General features: G+C 34.9%; 2 protein-coding genes across 2 annotated transcripts; one reads left to right on the top strand and one right to left on the bottom strand.

Moving 5' to 3' along the window:
* The first annotated feature begins 841 nt into the window (after positions 1 to 841).
* On the top strand, positions 842 to 8,820 carry LOC132186334 (nucleoside hydrolase 3-like). Its single transcript, XM_059600255.1, has 13 exons — positions 842 to 1,157; positions 1,291 to 1,520; positions 2,311 to 2,490; positions 2,608 to 2,718; positions 3,457 to 3,792; positions 3,880 to 4,056; positions 4,149 to 4,433; positions 4,622 to 4,744; positions 4,902 to 5,099; positions 5,211 to 5,464; positions 5,551 to 5,755; positions 7,032 to 7,337; positions 8,042 to 8,820. The coding sequence occupies exons 2-13, from the start codon at positions 1,317 to 1,319 to the stop codon at positions 8,333 to 8,335; spliced, it is 2,673 nt and encodes an 890-aa protein (XP_059456238.1). The 5' UTR covers positions 842 to 1,157; positions 1,291 to 1,316; the 3' UTR covers positions 8,336 to 8,820.
* Positions 8,821 to 9,125: 305 nt separating this feature from the next.
* LOC132186720 (histidine-containing phosphotransfer protein 1) lies at positions 9,126 to 11,067 on the bottom strand. Its single transcript, XM_059600747.1, has 7 exons — positions 10,946 to 11,067; positions 10,757 to 10,854; positions 10,484 to 10,614; positions 10,271 to 10,339; positions 9,776 to 9,847; positions 9,608 to 9,680; positions 9,126 to 9,471 (listed from the first exon to the last, which is right to left on the bottom strand). The coding sequence occupies exons 2-7, from the start codon at positions 10,814 to 10,816 to the stop codon at positions 9,412 to 9,414; spliced, it is 465 nt and encodes a 154-aa protein (XP_059456730.1). The 5' UTR covers positions 10,817 to 10,854; positions 10,946 to 11,067; the 3' UTR covers positions 9,126 to 9,411.
* Positions 11,068 to 12,540: the final 1,473 nt, after the last annotated feature.

Raw genomic sequence — 12,540 nt, 5'->3', positions numbered from 1 at the left:
TTCGAATTTAAACTTTTACTTGTTGACCTACAGTGCCCAACATCTCTCTCGCATGCATCTTCTTTAGCAATTGTCATTTTCCATTGTTGCCGTCGCTGTTGTTGCTGTCATTAATTTTCCATACGACCTAAATGCTGAAAAATCTTTTCAACTAAAACCATTTTTTTGAAATATGATTTTACCGAAGGAAAAAAAATTTCAATATAAATTATCTTACATCGAAACAAACAAAGCCTAAATGGGTTTTAATGGTTAAAATTTAATCATAATAATTATTTCAGCCCTTAAGTCTCCATATTTATTGGACTCATAAAAGAATAATGGTGCATACTACACTTTCATCCTCATTTTATTGACCTGATGTGACAATGTTTAACTGTTCCTAATTATTTTTTTAACAAAGGCTAATAAATACTGTCACGTATACCCAATAATATATATCCAACGTTACTCTCTCCTCATTAAAAGGATGGTTTGTAAAACACTTCCAAAGCATCTTAACAAAAAAAAAAAAAAAAAAAAAATTCACAGGAGGATCTGTAAACTTTGAATGACAGGTCTTAATCATCACACTTTCCCCCCACTGTGGTTTGTGCAGACCATTGTGTACAAATGGTGTGACATGTTTTTTTTTGGTTTATCATACTACGTAATGTGGTTTGGTATTGGTCAAAGAAGTTGACCAAATATTAAGGAGTTGGTTTGTGTATATTTGTATTCAAAATCTTCAAAATCTCTCTCAAAAAAAAAAAAAAAAAAAAAAAATCTTCACAACCATGCTTTGACCTGTATATAACGCATAAAATTATTAGCACCTCGTCCCATATATAGATGCCGATACTCTTCAAACCAATGAAAAAGGAGAAGAAGAAAGCTAATCATAACTGGTTTTTTACTCTCTCTCTCTCTCTCTCTCTCTCTCGCCCTCCCTGTCTGTCTCTCTCTCTCTCTCTCAAAAGCCAAAAGTTCGAAGAATCTAGCAAATACTGGATATGAAGACGTAGAATTTGCATCACTTTGTCTCTCTCTCACGCCGCTAACCGGCAGTTGTTTCGCTCTTTCACGTGCTTCCGGCGTGCTTACCATATTTTCTTTCTCAACATTTCACCCTCTTCTTCTCCTTCTAACGTGTTTCGCACACTGTCTCAACCACCTCTGTAATTTTTTTATCCTGTTTCTACTTCTTTATACTTTTACCATACTCTGCTTTGTGTTTGATGCTTCGGGATTAATGAGACGCAGTGTTTGATTTATTTTTTTTTAATTACTATTATTTTTTTTTTTTTGTAGTTTTGAGGGAAGACAATTTCTGGGTTATGATTGAAACCATGAGAATGTTGCTGCAGAGGAATTTCTGGGTTGTTCTGTTTTTGGTTATAGGAGTTGTTGGAGCTAATCTTTGTATTGTGGAGGCTCGAACCCGACCACATCGAATTCTTTTGGATACAGATGTTGACACCGATGATTTATTTGCTCTCTTGTACCTCTTGAAGCAAAACAGATCAGAGTTTGCGTTGGAGGTATGTCAGTGATGAATCTTTTTTATTTTTTTTTTATTATTATTTTTTTTTATGTGGAACATCAAAATCATGCCACTGAATTTTCTCTATTTTCTAAAGGTGGTTGTGTGTTTCAGTCCTCCAAAACTTATAAAATGATTTCCTTGTCGATTTTTCTTTTGGCATTTTATACAAGTGACAATGATTTGGTAGCAAACAGACTAAATTTATAATTTGAACATAGAATCCTGCGTATATCAGCAGTCCAATACGGGGAATTTTCTTGTTACTTGATGGCTTTGGTGAAGTTGCAGCTCATCATTTCCTTTAGTTCTTGATGAATGATGACTTTGAGTCAAGTAAACGCAATTTGTTTGACTTTTCATGTTACTGAAGCATTTCTAGGACTCAGTGCCATGATGGTTTACAATTTTAATCACCTAGCTGGAGTCATATTAGAGGCCTATAATTCACTTTTGGTCATAGATAGACTGTTCCTTCCTTAATTTATTTTTGTTCCTTCCATATCTCCTTACATAAAGCACCTTTTTAAGCCGTGATTTTTAATGATAGCTGGTACTGTTATAATATTAATCAAAATTATTAAATCAATATTCTTTTGAGATAAGTGATTATTTAACTATGATATAAGAGCAAAATACGTGTTAGAATTTAACTTAGAATATTAGTTAAATGATTAAATCAATCATTTTTTATAAGCATATGCTTTCGAGATAGTTTTTTAAAGCAGCAAGTAATTTTTGTGATTATGGTGAAGATATATAGTACATCTGGTTTAAACTTGCTGCAGGCAGTGACTATCAATACAAATGCATGGACTGATGCTGGACATGCTGTGAATCAAATCTATGACATTCTTTACATGATGGGCCGTGACGACATTGCTGTTGGAGTGGGTGGGGAGGGTGGGATACTGGAAGATGGTAAAATACTCCCAAATGTTGGAGGGTATCTTCCAATTATTGAACAGGTGTGAACACTCTGTATGCAACATTATGTGACTGTTTCTGTTGCTGTTTTAAAAGCATAATTGAATCCACAAATTATTGTGTGTGGTAACTAATTAATCTCGAGTTTAATATATCAGGGGACTACAACTGTAGGGTATTGTAGATATAGACAAGCTATTCCCGTAGGTCAAGGAGGGCGATTAGATATTGATGCCAACTATGGATTCAGAAAAGCTTTCCTCCCACAGGTAGGAATTTGTGCAGCAATTTCAATCTTGGATGAAGTATTTGTTGCTTGTACTCCTTAGTGGGTTTGCAATTATAGCATGTTGATGTCTTTTCATAGGGAAGTGTTACTGTCATAGGATTGGGACGACGTGACAGCGAAAATCAACAATTGATTTTTTACTTCAAACTGTTTATCTAGCAACTTTACATTTGTAATCTTAGAAGTATCATTGGATGGCTGTAAACAGATTATCCTCATTCATTATGCTCTGTTAGGATACAGGGACAAGGATTTTTGCTGTACTGATCTGTTTATTCTTAGAACAAATCTCTACTTTTCTAGAATTGATGGATCAATTGTTTAATGGTTTGTTCTTATGACAACTATTTTCTCTACATTTATATTTACTATATTTTACTTCAAAATTTAGGATTCAGTAAAATTTTTATTCTAATAAGTAGAGAAACATTTCTTGTATAGAACATTATGTAAAAGTAATTTTTGTTTTATGACTCCCATCATTATTATTACATACTATATTTCATTGTTCTGTTCCTTTGATTTGGTGTGGTGTTCATAAATAACCAGAAAGCCCAAACCAGATCTCTTAACTTTGTGTTTACAAATATCATGTATGATCCTCAATATCAGCTCAATTAATTCACATGCAAAAACTATAATATGTGAATTTTTACTGGATTCTTGATGTTTTTATCATGCAAGTATCCATCTCACATGCAAATTGTGATGTAATTAGGGGGGAAGGAAGTATGATCCACTTCGACAAGCTGCTGCTCAGCAAGTGATGATTGACAAAATATCAGCTGGTCCCATAACTGTATTTGTTATAGGAGCACATACGAATTTAGCTATTTTCCTTATGAATAACCCACATCTAAGTAAAAACATTGAGCATATTTTTGTCATGGGTGGTGGTGTGAGATCAAAGAACCCCACCGGTTGTTGCCCACAAAATGCAAGCTCATCTTGCGTGCCTCATCAGTGTGGTGACCATGGTAATTTGTTCACAGCCTACACCAGTAATCCTTATGCAGAGTTCAATGTGTTTGGAGATCCTTTTGCTGCATACCAGGTAATGTTTCCTTTTTGTTTTCCTTTATTGGTGTATCTGTTGAAGCTAAAAGTGATTGCATTTGACAAATGATTCCTCATCTTTCAGGTTTTCCATTCTGGGATTCCCATCACCCTTGTTCCTCTGGATGCAACAAACACCATCCCAATCAATGAGAATTTCTTTGACACATTTGAGCAGAGACAGAGTACATATGAGGCACAATACTGCTTCAAGTCTTTGAAAATATCTCGTGATACATGGTTTGACAACCAATTCTATACGGTAATTTCTTGAAGGTGCTTATCATTTGCATCTCTCTCTTTTCAAGGCATTTTCTTTGACTACCAATGATTGAATCTGCATCTATTTTGCAGAGCTATTTCATGTGGGACTCCTTCACATCTGGCGTGGCAACTTCAATCATGCGTAACTCACACAATCATGATGGGAAAAATGATTTTGCTGAAATGACGTATATGAATATAACTGTAGTTACTTCAAACAAACCTTATGGGGTGAATGATGGCTCCAATCCACTCTTTCATGGCCGTGTGGTTCCAAAATTTTCCTTAAAGAAAGGTGGAGTACATAGTGGTCATGTTCAGACTGGACTTCGAGATCCATTTTGCATTGTGCAGAATGGGAAGGGAAAATGCCAGGTACTAGCTTTCTTAGCCTTTTAACATTCCTGTGTAAATCTTCTTTGGTAGAGGAATACATACATACATATTTTGCATAAATCACTTAAAAGTCCGACATCAAAATTACTTAAAAGTCAGGCTATTGATTCAAGTTATAATTTGTCTTGTCACATGTTCATGCATTATCTTTTGCAACAATGGGATAGGATGGCTTTACAGCAGAGGTAACTGGTCCTCAGGCAGTACGCGTGCTAGTTGCTACAAAAGCAAAACCTAACAGGCATATGAACAGCCCCCTAAACAGAGAATTTTATGAAAGCTTCTTGGATGTAAGTTCATCTATGCATCTTTTTCTTCAGAAATTCTTGAGAATTTTACAAAACGCATGCACAATTTGCATGATTACTTTGATGCTCTCATTGTGGTTTGTCTTTCATCTTTAGAATGAAGTATGCATTAATGATATTATAACACACTTTCTTGCAGGTTCTAAACCGCCCTCAACATACTGGAAGATTTAATTTTACGACACAATTTCCTTATTACAAACAAGTTGTTTACAAACCAGATTTTGGGTCTAAAACACTTGGGAAAACTGTTGTTTTTGACATGGATATGAGTGCTGGAGATTTTCTAGCTCTCTTTTACCTCCTAAAAATACCTGTGGAAGTGATCAACCTCAAGGTAGAGTGAGTGCTCTTTATTTATGATGATCGACTTTGGCTGTCACAAAATAAGTTTGATCCAAGAAACAGCAGTTTTGATGTGCATTGTCGTCTTGCTTCTTTGATCCAGGCAATAATAGTAAGCCCAACCGGTTGGGCAAATGCTGCTACAATAGATGTCATTTATGATTTACTTCATATGATGGGCCGTGACGACATTCCGGTTGGCCTTGGAGACATGTTTGCAATGAACCAGTCTGATCCAACCTTCCCAGCAGTTGGAGACTGCAAATTCATCAAGGCTATCCCACATGGGAGTGGTGGACTTCTTGACTCTGACACTCTCTATGGTCTTGCTCGTTCTTTGCCTCGAAGCCCTAGAAGGTAGTACTTGAAAATCACCAATTTTCCTACAACCAAATTTTGAATTGTTGAGTAATCTGGGACTGAAATGTTTTGTTTTGTACCAGGTACACAGCTGAGAACTCTGTGAAGTATGGAGCTCCCCGGGACACTGATCACCCTGAGCTCAGGCAGGCACTAGCAATGGAAGTTTGGGAGTCTGTAGTGGAAACACTTGAACCAGGATCTAAGATTACCATACTCACCAATGGACCCCTCACTAATCTAGCCAAGATCATTCTAACAAAGAAAAATACCACCTCTCTAATTCAGGTAACTGGATTTATACTCGTGTTAATCTCTAATGCAAATCAAGTGGGAAAAAGGAATGGAAAGTAGACGACCAAACTAAAGGTTATGAATTTTATGCTACAACATGATCAGTTACACATACAAAGATATGATCCTAAATATTATTAAATTACCAGTTATTTTAAAAGTTTAAGTTAATAGGAAATGATAAATTTAATTATTTAGTTATAATGCTTTAACTTTTCTCCTCACGTTTGGACTCAAACTCTCATTTAACAAGTGATACTCAACACGTGAAATATTTAATTTAAATAAGAGATAAACTAAGGAATTAAAGTTTGAACTTAGGACCTTTTGCTATATGATATTAAGTAAAAATTTATCATAAAAGTAAAATATGAAAAGCATAGCGAAAGTAAGAAGAAAGAGATAACAAATAAATTTGGAGTGGCTCGGCCGTAGAGGCCTATATTGACCATTACAAAGACATTAATAAGAGTACATCTTTACTAAATGACTTGACTATAATTTTGTTATATAGGGGCCTATTTGTAAGGAAAATAGAGTAAGAGTAGGTGAGGCGAGTTAGAAAGGTAATATAGAAAATATGTTATCTATTTTAACATCTCCTCAAACTCAAGCTTGGAAGTAAAAAATGAATCCAACATTTTCCTTTAATATTAACTGAACATGAAAAAGGGCAACAAAAATGTGATGAATAGGCAATTTTAAAAATGTCAAATGTTGTTCATGACACAACATATTATAGTCATTTTGTGGAGTCGGTGGTTGTGGGACTAACATTAGAGCCATAATTTCCACTTGGGATGGATGTTTCGCACTATGGAAAGGTTCAGTTGTGGACTCTAGTTGGAGCTTTTTTAACTGAGACTCTGTCGGATTACCTTTTTACCTTCACTATTTTTTCTTTTTTCATTCACCTTCATACTAAAAGGTGTCCTGCACATTCTGAGTTAAGACAAACTCCAACCACAAAGTCCACAACATGACTATTCCTAACATTTTTGTTGCTCTTTTTCATGTGTATGTAATTGATGGTCTTTTGGGGGGTGGGGGGTGTTTGTCCAAATCTTTATTTATAAGGTTAGTTCCCCCAAAAAACTTAAAATATTCCCCAAAAATATATATATTTTATGATAGAGACCTTCAAAAAGTAATTTCCCCCCCAGACCTTCAAAAAGTAATTCCCCCCCCCCCCCCCCCCAAATTTTAAATTATGGATAATGTGCATATGTATGATGTTAACATCATCAGATGATTTCAAATGTCACTGCAGGATGTGTATATAGTTGGAGGGCACATCAGGGGTGGTCACATGGACAAAGGAAATGTCTTTTCTGTTCCCTCCAATGAATATGCAGAATTCAATATGTTTCTTGACCCTGTAGCTGCAAAGACTGTCTTTGATTCGCAACTCAATATCACACTCATTCCACTTGGCATCCAGCGTAGAGTTGGTTCATTTCCAAGGATCTTAGAGAGGTTGCAGGAGACTAAAACGACACCTGAAGCTAAGTTCACCCGCCGTTTGCTGTCAAGGCTACACCGCTTGCAACAAAAGCACATTAGATATCAACATATGGTAAAGTTTCCATGCATGATTCTCATAGTAATGGTAGTATTTTCCAAAACACATAATAGCATTCTCATGCATGTACAATATTGTTCTACATATCATCACCGGTACTGGTTCAGTGAATCAGTGACGTCAAAAAAATCTTCACAGTGGTTGGGCATATGTTAGGATAAGAGTTTGACTTTTGAAATGGGAATTCTCAATTCTATTAGTATTAGGGCTTGTTTGGAATTGTGATTGAGGGGTTTAAAAGTACTTTTAACACTAAAAAAGTCTGTTTGAAGAAAAAAAAAAAGTACTCGTTTGGTAAAAAAATTAAAAGCGCTTTCAATGGTCTAAAAAAGTCTAAAATTGCCAAAACGCACTTTTGACAAAAGGTTAAAAATAAAGCTTTTGTTCAAAAGCGTTTTTTTCTCAAACGCAATTTCAAACAGGCTCTTAGTCACCTTGTGTCTGACCGATGCCTTGATGGGGTTAAGTCAAGTTATGACTCAGTTAAATTTGAGGGAATACCTACGATTTTCACTGTGTAGACCCCTCTTGGTCTCTTCCATTTTCTGCAGCCATCTCTCTCCCTCCTAGTTTTTTTCTGCAAAGGATTTGAATGAAAGATTGTATCACTAGGATGATTTTGTAGACACTTGTTGGGTATGTTGGATCTCCCACCTGTTCTGCTTTAGCTGCTACCAATGGATGTTTCTGTGCTGCAGGATACATTCTCCGGGGAAATCCTTGGTGCACTAGTCCTGGCTGGTGACCATTCAGCTCTGAAGCCGACTTTGCAAGTGAAGCCCATCAAAGTCTTTGCTGAAGGTGTTGAATCCAACGATGGACAAACCGTGATTGATAAAAAACATGGAAAACCGATCAAAATATTGGAAAATGTGGACCCTACTGCGTATTATGATCTTTTTGCAAATCAGCTCGGAGATGTGAAGCAGTCTGCTGTGGTAGGCAGTTTTGGTGACCAGAGAAGAATGTGGAATACACCACCAAAAGTCTAAGTTTCTTTCAGGCAATGGGTTAAATATTCTTTGACGACAGGAATTTTTTTTTTTTTTTTAATTTGATATACAGCAGTTTCATTTGTATGGCTGATATTCTTCTTCACAGAGAAATTCTTACAAGACAATATTTCATTAGGAAGTGGTCTTTATGCTTTGTAGTTACCTCAATGAAAGCAAAACAAGGTGTATAGGATAGATGACATGAAAACACCATTCACAGTTTTTTTTTTTTTTTTTTTTCAAGCAAATTGTTCATTGTCTTTAGTTTTTATTTCATCTCCATTCTCCATCCTATCTATCAAGTTTGTAACTGTAAAAGTAATCAACTATCCTTCTCTTCCATCATCACTGTATGGCACCCATACTCTGTTATTTTATCCATTTCTTCTTGTTTGAAACTGTTCTCTGTTGGGTTGTCAAGAAAGTTTTCCATTTCCTCTTTCTTAGCCACCAAACAATAATTCTTTGCTTCTCTGCCTGATGAATTCAGCAAAAGACAAAGTGATTGGTCTTTTCCAGTCTCCTCTTCTTTACTCCTTTTTTCTTCAACAAGCAACAGAAATATCCTATTCTGCCACTAATTTCCACGTTTCTGTCCACCCTATGTAGCAGACAGCGACAACTCCAATATCAAAGATTTGACCTTAGAGAATCATATCTTTGCAAATGAAATCATAATTTTAAAAGAGTTTTTTACTGTCCATTTGAATTTATTATACAATTCCAAGGTTTCGTTTCCATCAAGGAAGGATGCCAACTAAAGGGAACCGTTATGATGAGTCATATATAGACAAAACACCCACGACAATTAATAACATCATTTGAGAATACAAGATAATGCATTAAATTAAAGAAAACCACACAAAATTGAGCTCCGAGTCTCATCATGAGAATTAGCACTACAATGGAAAGCTCTCTTTTCATTCATACAAGCAAAGGCTCATTTGTTGAAGAGAACCATAAAAGTGACAAAAAAGAAAGAAAAAAAAGTTGGGTCACATAAATTCATATAAAAGCTTCTCTACACCAAACCCTCCCCAATTAGACTTGCTCTTCTGCAATTTGGTAGCCTTTTAGAAACTCAATTCTATCATAGGAACCGACCCACCAGCTGCCACAATTTGTTGCTCAAGCTGCAATCATCGGTGTCATTTTTGAAAAACAGTAAATATAACAAGCAATAACTATTCATTTAAAATAACAAAATAAAAAAATTACAACAAATAATATTATAATAATCTTGAAGCAAAAGTCTATATTTCAACTCACCGTGAATAGGGTCTCAAGCTTGTTCTTCACAAGATAGTACTCTTGTTTTACTTGTTGCAGACACCTCCGGGACCTGCAATCCAACATCCTCTTTGTTACAAAAATTCCAAATTTCAGATTCAGTTGCTGATAAAGAAAAAGGAAAAGGTTACGAGTATAATAACTCACTCTTCAGCGTTCTGTTCCTCACAAAAGTTGCGGAAAGCAACACATGCATTTTTGACTCTCTGAGCACCCACGCTGTTAACCAGAAAACCCATTTGTTCCTCAAGTTAAAGAAAATAAAAAGAAAAAGAAAAAGAAAAAGTTCTACATGACTGATACAATTCTCTTTTTGTTTTTATTTTCATTCTAAATCATGCCCTAGAACTTAACTAGATGAAGGGTCTAGTGGGATTCAATATATGATTCGAGGGTGTAAAAGTGGGGTTCAATTGTTCAAACAAAGCTGGAAAAAGAGTATGATTACTTGGGTAGGAACCAACGATTCGAATGCAGACAAGGGAGTTGTCTTTTGTTTTTGTTTTGTTTTTCGATTTTCATCCTCCATTTTTTTTGGTTTCTCTTATAAAAACAAAAACAATAACAAAGCTAGCGACAAGAACAAGAGGAGAAAGAAAAACAAAGCTAGCGGTGGATAAAATAAGAGAAATTTATGTGTACCTGGAGCTGCTACCCTTCAACTGGTGAACATGAGCATCAATCTTTTTGAAATCTACACATTGCTGGTCTCTGTAGAAAGGAAAATGAAAAAGAAAAGAACTTTTATGCTCAACTTTAAAAGTACCCAAAAGCAAGCCATCTCAGAGAAAAGGAAATCCAAGAGGATTATGAGAGAGAGAGAGAGAGAGAGAGAGAGAGGGCTTGGATCCTCACAGAGCTCTGGCGATATCATTGAGAAGCTTCTCAGAATCATCAAAGAAAAGAGAGACCACTTCAACAACAAAATCTGGGTTGCTCTCATCTTGAAGTTGCTGAAGCTGTAAGAACTGAGCATCCAGGATCCCCTTCTCTCACCAACAGAACAAAGCCCCACAAAATCAGAACCGACACAGAGAAAACAAAAACAACACAACAGATCAACAAAAACAAAAACAAAAGAAACCCAGATGAGATTTGCTCCTATATTTTACATTTTCTGTGGCTTACCTCCATAAACAGGGACTTAGTGTAGTCAGCCAACCGACTCTGCATCTGACCCACCTCCATGCTCTGCCCTCTGCTCCTCTCTACACAGACACACCTCTCTGTGACCCAATAAAAAGACTGGTGGCTTTAAATCTTGCAGATCTTTGAGGAATTATTGCGCAATAAAAAGACTATAAATGCTTTGGTAACCTTGAAAGGGATTTGATGATTTAATGTTGCCACAGAGCAGAATCCAAAGGCCTCTTGCTTTTTGGGTACGTGTCTACTGTCTAGTACTAGTAAAATTCTAGCCCCTACCTTTTATCCCTCTTTGGAATTCTGCTCAGCTTTTCAGTGCGTTCTCACGTAAGCACCCCCACAAACACAAACCCCCCCCAACCCCTCTCTCTCGTTGCATCATTTATTAGCATTTATTTGTTAAACCCCTTACTGATTTTTTTTGCTTCCCATTTATAATTTATTTGTTGTCATTCTCCTTTTTATTTTGACTCTTGACTTGAGGAATGATGATAAGATTTATAATTTTATCTTATAATTATCTAAAAAAATATTAATGCGATAGATTCAATCCATCTTTGATTTAAAATTAGTTTAGACAATATTATAGAATTACTCTTTGCCCTTTTTAAAAGGTAATTCAATCGGTTAGAATCACGCATAATGAAGCGAAGGTCATTAGTTTGAATCCTCATTTTCCTCTTGTATGGACATATAAAAAAAAAAAAAAAAATTACTCCTTAATTTTATGTGGATTTTATTTTTTAAAAAATAAAAAGATAAATGATTGTTGTCACTATTTTTTTCCTTCTTATCTTACAAATCAACTATTAGATTTATGAATTTGGACCCCACATAAATCAATAGTGGACCCCACAAATATAATGGTTGATCTATTGAATTCGTATGGAAATATGATAAAAATATAGTCAAATTATTGATATCAATAATTTCTCAAACAAAAAAGGAGTTACCCTTATTTCTCTCATCCAGTTTTTAGAAAATAATGTTTACCTAGGAACATGAGAGCACCTAGCATTTCCCTTTTTGAAATACTATCGTTCTTTATAATGCTCTCCTAATCTAAAAAACAATATGAGGGACTAGTGGGTTAGGGTTTTTTTACTTTTTTAGAAAATAATATTTACTTAAGATTGAGAAAACATCAGGAAGAATCATAACATTTCTCATTTGGAAAAAAATATGCGTACCTCTTCAAACTATCACTCAATTTACATTAGTATGTCTCTAAACTTTCAAGCACCTTACCACATGGATTTTGAGATTAAGCAATCATCAAATCACTAATTCTCTTTAACATTTTTATTTTCAAAATTATATTTGAGCATCAATATATAGTGGCATATTACACAATTATCTTTAAATCATTTTTTAATTATTATTATTTTTTACAAATTTAAACCATTATATTTATGAACTCATGAGTTCACCCATACAAATTTAATAGTGATTTCATTTACTATAAAGATGATTAAAAGATAAAAAAAAAATTAAATTTTATCATTTCTCACTATATATATATATATATATATATATATATATTGGTTGTCATTATAAGATTCTTATGATTTTTTATGCTCCAAAAATGATGAAACCGTACCTTCAACCTCATGTGCATGTCATATTTAAAATGAGTTCAAAAGTGGAAATATGAATTCTGTGTGATTTTGTGTCTTCCTGTAGGTCCTTTTGCAGATTTGCCAACCCGGCTTCTTTAAGATATGCTTAACTTGTCTTTAGAACAAGCAAGTGAAAATTAGCATTTA

Source organism: Corylus avellana, chromosome ca1 (genome assembly GCF_901000735.1).
Source record: "Corylus avellana chromosome ca1, CavTom2PMs-1.0".
Lineage (NCBI taxonomy): Eukaryota > Viridiplantae > Streptophyta > Magnoliopsida > Fagales > Betulaceae > Corylus > Corylus avellana.
Note: the sequence above shows the minus strand (reverse complement) of the source record. Positions and strands in the feature narration are given on the sequence as shown.